Here is a 9,645-nt window from a genome sequence, read left to right on the forward strand (position 1 = left end):
GTGGAGACAAAAGCTAAAAGAGACAATTAAGTTAAGTTAAATTAAGAGAAAAAAGCTAAAAGTTCCCAAACAGCATCCATAAGGAATACACCATCTCTTCTAAGGCCAAAGTAAAATCACAAATGATTAGCAGCCTATTATTTTTATTAGTCTTAAAGGCACTGGTTTGTACAGAATATCCTGCGCTGCAACCTGACCTGTCTATATCATCAAGTAAGCATACAGTGGTTCAGTTTCCGGGTTAAAGTCTCATATTTAGCCATGACCTAGTTACTCTTTTTTTTTTTTTTATCTGGCAGAAAGAAGCACATTTTCTATAGGGCGTGGGAAGTACTGTAGAGGTACAGGCCAAACCAGGTAGTGTCACCACTCAGACACAGGCAGCCACTTACTCACCTGATCTGTACTGGACTGCCAGCGAGACAGACAACCAGAAATTTAACACCACACAGTGCACAAAGCTTAGCGAGGACAAAACAGTATAAAGCTTCCTTGTCAACAGTCAACAGTGTAACCTGACTGCAGTACAACAATAATCAAAGGGCTTCTCTATCATCATTCAATTATGAGTGTGGGACTCAGACAATCATTCCATCAGTTTGTGTATACACAAGAAAGTGTATACTGCACATCTTAAAGCATTTTTTAATCACGAGCACAACATTTTCTTTATGTAAATGTCTCTTTTCAATTGACTGACATCACAGCTACAATAGCTGGTTGGAGTTAGATTTCTTTGCTTATTCTGTAGACTGAAGTGCATAACTAAGTCATATACAGAAACAAAGCTCTAGGAGTTATATTTAGTGTCCCATAGACAAAAACACAACTGTGTATGAAAGAAAGAGTAGCCTATTGTAAAAGTACAGCCTATTGTAATTGTTTATTATAGTAGAATCCAACATTGAATGACACCACACTTATCTCTAGCATTAAAGTCTATTTGGGAATCCATGAAAACAAATTAATTACTTGGGAGTAAACGGGGCTGGTGACTACAGAAGAAATGTAGCTGCTAAGGAAACAGTCCCTGAAAACAAGGAGCTGGGCCAAACTACTTATTTATTTCTGCATTAATTAACTTTCTTCAGCTAAAAGTTCTTTGTAGCTGCAGGCCTCCCAACCCCTTCTGCACACACTGGCATCTCCCACATCACTATAACAACCACGGCTGTAATGCACGACGATAACCCCCTCTGGTCCCATTTTAACCAAGAGCACAGGGGGGAAATCAGTGCAACTGTAATGTGACTCCCGAATAACACTACATAATTTAGATGAATTGTGTTACCACTTATTTTGGCTGTATGCTAAACTCCAAAGCTTTTGCCCACCTTGCTCATAGTCGCTGATGTTGTCCTCCTGACCTGTTGTTCTTACATCAGCACAGCTGAGGTTTCTGCTGTGTAGTCATGGTGAAGTCGTCTGGTTTCTCTGAGGTCAAACGAATCGTGATCCTCTCACAAAAACATGTCTGGCAAAGTACAAAACAGAAGCGCTTCTAATAACTACTTACCCTGCAGCATTTCTGACAAATGTCTGGCTAACCCCTTCAACATACTTGGCTAGCAACTTGAGCTAGCTCACTAATAAACTTCTACTAAATTGCGCAAGCTTTGCGGTTTTTAATTTCACATTCGATAACCGGCTAAACCTGTTGGGAGTCAAGCAGCAACATTGAGTAAGCTCTCAATCATGTAGTATCTTCCAATGGTGCCGGGGGAAAAAAGCGCATAATACCGCAGGTTTCCAATTAAAACATGTATTTCTTTGAAGACCAAGCTGGTTAGCATCTTCAGTGCACTTGTTGCAGTATTTGCAAAGGGGCGTGGCTTTGAGTGGATACGATCGAAGTTACTGGTTGACCACAGCCTAGCAATCCTCTTACAGCCAATCAAAAGTCAGTACACGCCCACAATGGAGCACACTTCATTGAAATCAAAAATTAAAAAAAGCCAATGCTACTCACCACTTCCTGCGCTCTTAGTAAGAAAGAAATATACTGGACCTTCCAGTTTCCGTTGCACAGTCTTCCACGTGTCATGTGAGCGCACCATACAAAGACAGATTATTTCTGTTATGCATGGCCGTTCCCAAATACCATAGGACAAAACAGGATGGCTTGGAGAATGTTGTTTTGCATTGTCAAACATCAATCAGGCAAGAAGAAAAAGAGAAGGCAGAGGTTTAAAAATATTTATTTATTCATTCATTCATTACATGGTCGAGGTCTCCTGAAAAAACTTTGACTGATTAACCACATAATGAACACACAATGATGCAAGTAGTGGGAGAAAATTTTGATATTTTTAATTAAAGTATAAGTACAAAGGTGTACAAGACTTAAATAAAGGTCCTGCATTCCAATATCGCTAAAGTAAAACCATAGAAGGTATTATCAGGAAAATGTACTTAAAGGATCAAAAAGAAAACTACGCATAAAGCAGAAAAATTTTTTTCCTCTGAGTGTTGTATTACTGTCTAAATGTCCTTATTGGGATACTGTCACTAAAGCATCAATGTGTAAAGAGACTGAACAGCTTTGAACTACTTTAATCTATGACAAGGAATAGTTTTTTATATAATCTGTTATGATTTGCATATACAATCATAATGAAATACTCAAGTAAAGTACTTCAAATTTGTGCTGCACTTCAGAAAATGTCACCACTGCACAGTCTAACATAGGATCAGCTAAAATTTAGAGGCAGGCTGATCTCTGCTGACTGATTTCTATTATTTAAATTATCTTACTGTTTCTAATACAAGCCATAATAAAGTAATCAAGCCCCAAAGATTAAGAATCCAGAGAAGGTGGTGTCATCATCTTCATCAGCAAAAAGCCCATTGAAGAGCTCTCCTCCAACTACCTGCAGCCACACCTTATCCCCCACGTTCAGGTGCAGCACAGCACCCCCTGCTGCTTGGTCCTCACTGTTCTGGTAGTTATCCATGGTGTGAATGATCTTTTCCCCATTCTTCATGAGAACCACTTTAACATTTCTGGAGAAGACAGTGATGTAGTAAGTAAAGAAATAGGCTCCTGCCACAGAGCAGGTGAATCTTCCTGTTTGTAGGTCATAGTGATTTTGTTGGTTGTAAATAATCTTGTCAAACCGGATCGGCATGTTGGCTAATGGGAGTTTAGTTTGTGCTGTGAGGCCCACAGAGAAGGCGCTTTTAGGAATAACAAGTGCATCGCCCTTTTCACCCTTCTCTCCCGTCTCTCCTCGGGCTCCCTTGTCCCCACGATATCCAATGCTGCCTTTGTGACCTGGAACACCAATTTCCCCCTTGGGGCCTGGCCTTCCAGGGACTCCCAGTGGTCCCTGAATGCCTCTGTCACCTTGAAGGCCAATTTCCCCCTTTGGACCCTCTGGCCCAGGAGGCCCCAAATCCCCTTTGAGACCCTGGGGTCCAGGCAGCCCGAGCTCTCCCTTATTTCCTTTCAAACCCATGGGCCCTTGGACTCCTTGAGGCCCCATTTTCCCAGGGGGCCCCCGTTCTCCATTATCTCCCCTTTTTCCTTTGAGCCCTGCTGGGCCAACTGCACCTGTAAATGACAACCAGAAAATAAATGGCCTTGTACTTATAGAGCGCTTTTCTATGCACTGATGTGCACTCAAAGCACTTTATACTATTTCCAATTCACCCACACAAACACCAGTGACATCACTGGGAGCAACTAGTGTTTCACTGTCTTGCTCAAGAACACTTGAGGCAGGTGGACTGGAGATGGCAGGAATCGAACCACCAACCCCCCATTTAGGGATCTGTTCTACCTCCTGACCCAGCCACACATCCTTTTATATTTAATGTTTAATATTCTGTTTGTACTCATTCCAGAAAGTCAGAAAAATTACAATAAATATAACAATAAACTGTGTTAAAATATGTACAAATAATGAATATACAGCTGATGTTTTAACACAAATCCCTTATTTTTTTAGTGGGGCAGTTTATTCTGAAGCTACATACCAGGTTCCCCTTTGTTTCCCTTGTGACCATCATTGCCTGCTGGTCCAACAGGGCCAACTTCACCTTTCAAGAATTATTAATATATGATAATGTTAAATTGTAAAGATGACACTTAATACAAATAAGAAAATGTGCTGAAAGGCAAGAATAACTTTCACCTTCTAAACTTACCTTGATCACCTTTGTCACCTCTTAGTCCATCTCGCCCATCTCTGCCAGGAGACCCATTGTGCCCAGGGTCCCCTGGTATTCCAGGGTATCCACAAACACAGCCTTTACCTTGGGTTTCTTCCTGTGCAACACCCCTGAATACCAGTAGAAGAAGCACAAGGGTCACACCAAACCTCATCTGAAACATTGTCCTTGATGCACCTGTCTCCTGGAATGAATATCCCACAATTATAAATAAATAAATTTTAGATTTGAAGAAGTTCAAGCAAGAGCATAGTTGTCCTAATAACCAAATGTCATACTCAAATGCACAAGAGCAACAGTGAGTCTTCAAACTGTTTGAAAACACAGTGCACAGTGGATCAAGAGACACCTAAGACACTAGTCCTAGAAAACAGAGGTTGGACAAGAACTTTGGACAAGAATGACCTCAATCCTCTCAAAGCCCTTTCACTGGACTATGTTTTTGGTTTACTTATTGATATCACCTGTGCCCTTCTAGATGCATCACCACTCTGGCCGAGGCTAATAAGAAGCTGGCTAAGTGTATGTGAGGACTAGGTGTACAAAAGGTCATGTAGTTTATTTCATATACCGGAAAGAAACTTCTTATACAGTAAAAAGAAAATCAAGGCATTACAATTAAGCAAATGATTACTTGCTGTCACTCCACATTTCCATGGCAGAATGTCTTATTAATAAAGCAATAAAAACAATAACCTTACAAACAGACACCTTACAACACAATTAGAGCACTTTAATGGGCTCTGTTTAATCACTGGACTCTAATAATACTAAAATGTTCATTCATGCATGCTTTTCTCATATGTGCTGTTTAAAATGCCAACAGTAATATCTGACCCCATAAACCAGCTCAACATCAGATGTGACCTTTTGTGGTCCAAAGCCCACATCACTAGAATGCCTGTGACAAAGGAGGCATTCTGATCATTTAAAAAACTACGCAAAAGAAACAGATGCACAACCTCTTCATTTTTTTTTCAAATGTTAGATAAGCTATTAAACTGTGTGACTGGAGCAGGTAGTTTAATATTTCACTCAAGTTCACTCAGCATGGCAAAGTTTTGCTGGCACACAGGCTTGATCATTCTGCCATGCTGCTTCCCTTTCTGTCCCTGTTACACTGTGTACAGTACGAAGAGACAGGAGCGATAGGCTCAAGGGAGGAGCTGGAACATACAACCAAGATAAGAAAAAAAAGACGCACACACCCAACACTGCATATACTTTATACCTTGCCAGTTCTCACTACAGTATGTATACTCAGCTTGTGTGTTAAACAGACACGAATATATGTTCACATACTTTATTTATAATAATGATATTCTCACAAGCCTCTGGACATATATGTATTTAAAAATATGAACATGACAACATATAACAGCACACATTCAGGCAATGTCTTTATCTGGCACCAGAATTGAAACTTTCACTGACATTTGATTGTGCATTTTACCTTCTTTGACACAAAATGGACACATTATGGACAAAAATGTAATCTACAGTAACAAATAACAAAGAAATTGCTCAGAAGGAATGAAACTCATTGAGAACTAGAGGCCAGTATATCAGGACCCATCTCTCTGTAGTCCCATAATCAGGCACAACACGGCGTCGATTTGGTCACAGCAGATCCAGCAGACATTGGCCATTGAGTTCCATTAGGTTTAAGGCTAAATAATTATACAGTAACAGACCCTCCTAAAACAGCCACAGATGATAAATATAAATAAATTTAAAAAAATCAATATATACAAGTCAAAAGTATACAACATGCTGTAACAGTGTAGTATTTCAGATTTCAAATGTATGTAACACTGGCTAGTTTTGTATAGAGAGTTTAATCTTTAGTTCTCTGTTAGCCTAAATTGATGTTGAATGACTAAGGTCCACATTAAGTAATCATTTGGACATTGAGACTAAGGAAACAGAGTCAACCACAGGGCAGGAACAGCACTGACAAAAGGGAAAATAAGATTAAGGAGAGAGCTTGAAGAAGGAGATTGACATCATTTTAAATAGACAACACTGTCTGGGAAAAGCAGCAGTTCCAGGGAAGTTGAGGTTAACATAGCAGGTGCTACAGCAGATAGGAAAGTTTGGTGGCTACAACATTTGCGATATTAGTAGAAAATAAGGTCAGGAATTAGGAGCAGGTTAGGTACTAAGTGGTCTACATGATCTGACGGTGCATACCATAGCCTGTCATACCAGCTTGGGAAGCCCCGCGGTTACTGCCCATCTGGAGGCCGATTAAACTCTGGCCTTGGCGTAGCTGCTCTTCACTGAACTCTCGTCGATGCCCCTGGGCTTTCCTACACACATAAAACAGTTAAAAGCTAAGATAAAGAAAAAAAGGGCATGCAGTTATGAAGAGTATGATACTCTTATGTTACATTTATCTTTCTCTTTACCTGTGGAACCAGTCACGGTCACCTCTATAATGACCATCATCCTTAGTGACAGCCACACTTCCCAGAGCCATTAGGGTCCTTTGCACTGCTGCCATGTCCCTTCCTACGGCCAGAGGAACAGGACAGTTTTATTTTACACATATTAAGGCAGCTGCTTGCAAAAACTGGTATTAATTAAGATATGTAAGTCTAGCAATAAATGGAACACAAAATATAAGATGCAAAACTGCAAGCACCATCTCTGTTTAGACACATTTACCTTCCCAGAGGTCCACAGTTTGAAAGATGTCAGTGGTTGTGACTCCATAAGCTTCTGCTGCTTGAAGAAACTGAGAAATCTTCTCCATTTGTTTAAAGGCCATCTGCGTATCTGGAATCTTCTTGATGGGCTCCTTCCCTCTTGGATAAAGGGCGTTGATGAGTCTACAGAGGATCTGAGAAAAGGGGGCAGAAAACTGGCTTGCTCAAATAAAACCGATACATTAACCATACCAAAACTCTTAGGTGTCTTTTTTAAACTAATATTTTAAGACATTTCCTGTTGTAATATCTCTAGAGAAGAGGAACAAAAATGCATTTGGAGTTATTTATAAGCTGACGGTGTTTCTATTTGACAAAAAAGCATCACTTTGGTAATGAAAATACAATATGAATAGGAATACTTATGGCTACATTTAATTTCTGTCTGATGAGTTAATTGCTAGCTTACAAATGGATGTCTCTTACCCATCTGTGATAGATTTCTATGAATTACTTTTTAACATTAGAGTCACCGGGCCCATCATGCGAGTAGATATTACAGCACCATGCAGGGTACATTTTATAACAGGGCTTTAATTAGTTGTTTTGGTGCTATTTTCTTTTTGGTGAGGAGCCAATCACAAATTTCAGATACTTTGCAATCAATATATATTTTATTGACCATGTCAAGGGTATAAAACATTCCAATTACTGCAAATTTAGATCAATATACTGTTATTTCCTCAAACCATTTTAAATGACTAGCTATATAATTCTGGTAGTTTATTTGATCCTTTTTTAAATTCACAGTGTCTAAATCTGACAGAGCTGGTAAATGTATTATGAGACAGCTTTAATAATTCAATGATAACATCTATTTTAAGTACAGGTCCAGCAGCTACTCACTGTTCCATCCATTAGCCATTTCTGGAAGTTCTGTTTGCCTGGCTGCGGCTTCTCCAGGTTTCCTCCACACTGTGCCACTATCCAGTCCACCAACCTCTGCTCCAGGTCTGGGTCATACTTCTGGTCGATTTTCTCCTGCACCTCTTTACTCAATCCATAGCTGGGCCCTCTGTTCGCCATGGCAGCTTTCCAACACTCTAGTAGCTAATACTATATGTAGAGTAGCCTATGGTAATTCTGAAGTGAACAAAGAGTACATGAGACTAATTACCATGCAACCCATTACAAAAATGTAAAAACACGATAATGTTCCTATCTGTTATAGAGTATTAGTGAGATTACAATTTATGTTAAACTTAATTAAATTAGTCCTGATAATCAAATGTGCAGCCTTAAAGCACCATCACAAACCACTGAAAGAAAAAAAAACTGTTTTTCTGTTCTTTAGCAGCTCCTCTCATCCATGTTAGCATCCCATGTAGCCGGGAAGGGTGTGGTCCCTGGAAGCTGGCCGGAGCACGGACCAGCCCTCTTATTGCTATGGTAACAGTTAAGCCTGTTTCCGGCATGCTGTGGAGTGATGCACTGGATACGATGAATAGTCCAAGTATGACCTCCAGTCATGAGGACGCAAATTAAATAAATTACCAAATGTATTCTTTACATGCAGAGCACATGCATTCACCACGGTTCAATATTGCGCCTGTGATATGTTATATTGTCGCATATAAAACGATTGTGTCAATTCATCAGTTGACTGACTTCACTGCGTGTCTTTTAGGGAGCACTTCTGGAACTTAAATTTGGTTGCTTCAAAAAAAAAAAAAAAAGTCCCGTCATCTAACGTCACGACACCACTTTGCCACGCAGCCTGCGGATTGTCAAAACATGGACATTTTACAAACTGCGCAAAGCTCATACTCCAGCTGCGACATCGCATCGGCCCCGGGCAATATAACCGATATATCAGTCACTGAAAACGGTTGTGTTAAAGAAAGACTACATGCACTTACTGAAGAAGAGAGAGCAATCAGACTGGTCCCGTGGCACACTGTTAACTCCGCTGAGCTGGGCAGGGCTGAGGATGCTGAACTGCTGAAGCATCCATGAAACGCAGTAAAGGCGCGTCGGGCCAGACTGTATCTCACTTTAGTGCGGGAGGGGCGAGGCATTCGTTTTATATGCCTGCTCTTCCATTAGGTATCCCTCGAGACTTAACACGGGATGCGACGTGACACCACCGCCGGACAGTGGGCACGGTAGTGCATGCGCAGTGTTAAGGCAGCATGAAATGACCCTCAGTGAGTAAAAGCAGATGGTTTTAATTTCTTTAAAACTCTACTCTGAGTCAGCACTGGACATAAATCCCCAGTAGATATACAAAATAGCCCAAGTCTGAGGTATAACTCATCATAACTGGTCAATTGAGCGACTTGATCAATTGTACTTAAGCAGAGTGGGTTTGCCTACGTTGTATTGTTGGCCAGTCAAAGCAGCAGTTGCTTTGACTGGCTGTTTTCCACTATATTGCAGGCTGTGTCTTCAGTTTCAGTAATAAAAGCCATTTCTTTTTGCTTTTTGAACTGCTTTTTTGTTGTGCATAAATGTTCTGCTTTGGCTCATAAGGGAGGCCTTATTTTAAGCAACAATAAAACAAATCTATATGTAAAAACTGCACCAAAGGCAGCAACATCACCACATGTAATGTACTTTTACACCATCTCTTTTGCTTGCATTACAATTATCAAGCTATGTTCTCTCATAAATCTGTGTGAACTAAATTTTGATGCAAAAAGACTAACTACATACTGTAGCTCAACCATGAGTTAAAGGTCACAGCTGCAGTTAAGCAGACCTGAGAGTTTAAGTGGTTGGTCTCACCCCACTGAGCATAGTGCAGCTAGTGGTCAATTAC

At 40.3% G+C, this 9,645-nt stretch overlaps 3 protein-coding genes across 6 annotated transcripts in view; all 3 read right to left on the reverse strand.

Annotated features, from left to right (window-relative positions):
- The window catches only part of spata13 (spermatogenesis associated 13), a 15,621-nt gene extending 13,789 nt beyond the window's left edge, over nt 1-1,832 (reverse strand). The window contains exons 1-2 of one of the 3 annotated variants that reach the window (XM_020600024.1): nt 1,517-1,832; nt 1,335-1,434 (exon numbers count right to left, since the gene is read on the reverse strand). In XM_020600024.1, the coding sequence (XP_020455680.1) occupies nt 1,335-1,343 (9 nt within the window). In that variant the 5' untranslated portion in view covers nt 1,344-1,434; nt 1,517-1,832. Of the gene's footprint in view, nt 1-1,334 lie in introns of all 3 variants that reach the window. The other 2 variants (XM_020600025.1, XM_020600023.1) reach the window with 2 other exon arrangements.
- An 868-nt stretch (nt 1,833-2,700) lies between these two features.
- c1qtnf9 (C1q and TNF related 9) lies at nt 2,701-4,327 on the reverse strand. Its single transcript, XM_020600042.1, has 3 exons — nt 4,150-4,327; nt 3,979-4,041; nt 2,701-3,553 (listed from the first exon to the last, which is right to left on the reverse strand). Exons 1-3 carry the CDS (start codon nt 4,325-4,327, stop codon nt 2,784-2,786), a joined length of 1,011 nt encoding a protein of 336 aa, XP_020455698.1. The 3' UTR covers nt 2,701-2,783.
- Nucleotides 4,328-5,462: 1,135 nt separating this feature from the next.
- tagln3b (transgelin 3b) lies at nt 5,463-9,005 on the reverse strand. 2 transcript variants are annotated; one of them, XM_020599946.1, is made up of 5 exons: nt 8,744-9,005; nt 7,731-7,967; nt 6,844-7,018; nt 6,585-6,687; nt 5,463-6,485 (listed from the first exon to the last, which is right to left on the reverse strand). In XM_020599946.1, the coding sequence occupies exons 2-5, from the start codon at nt 7,908-7,910 to the stop codon at nt 6,344-6,346; spliced, it is 600 nt and encodes a 199-aa protein (XP_020455602.1). In that variant the 5' UTR covers nt 7,911-7,967; nt 8,744-9,005; the 3' UTR covers nt 5,463-6,343. The 2 variants fall into 2 exon arrangements, with proteins under 2 accessions (XP_020455602.1, XP_020455603.1); XM_020599947.1 differs by lacking the exon at nt 8,744-9,005 and adding an exon at nt 8,142-8,494.
- Between the last annotated feature and the right edge of the window lie 640 nt (nt 9,006-9,645).

This window comes from Monopterus albus, unplaced genomic scaffold (genome assembly GCF_001952655.1).
Source record: "Monopterus albus unplaced genomic scaffold, M_albus_1.0 scaffold44.1, whole genome shotgun sequence".
Lineage (NCBI taxonomy): Eukaryota > Metazoa > Chordata > Actinopteri > Synbranchiformes > Synbranchidae > Monopterus > Monopterus albus.

Bases quoted from the DNA above. Each gene is read 5' to 3' on its own strand.
- c1qtnf9 (XM_020600042.1), bottom strand. From the start codon at position 4,327: ATGAGGTTTGGTGTGACCCTTGTGCTTCTTCTACTGGTATTCAGGGGT. The intron at 4,042-4,149 runs GTAAGTTTAGAA...AATTCTTGAAAG, and splicing joins AGGTGACAAAGGTGATCAAG to GTGAAGTTGGCCCTGTTGGA. The intron at 3,554-3,978 runs GTATGTAGCTTC...TGTCATTTACAG, and splicing joins GGGAAACAAAGGGGAACCTG to GTGCAGTTGGCCCAGCAGGG.
- tagln3b (XM_020599946.1), bottom strand. From the start codon at position 7,910: ATGGCGAACAGAGGGCCCAGCTATGGATTGAGTAAAGAGGTGCAGGAG. The intron at 7,019-7,730 runs GTGAGTAGCTGC...CCCTTTTCTCAG, and splicing joins AATGGCTAATGGATGGAACA to ATCCTCTGTAGACTCATCAA. The intron at 6,688-6,843 runs GTAAATGTGTCT...CTCTGGCCGTAG, and splicing joins AACTGTGGACCTCTGGGAAG to GAAGGGACATGGCAGCAGTG.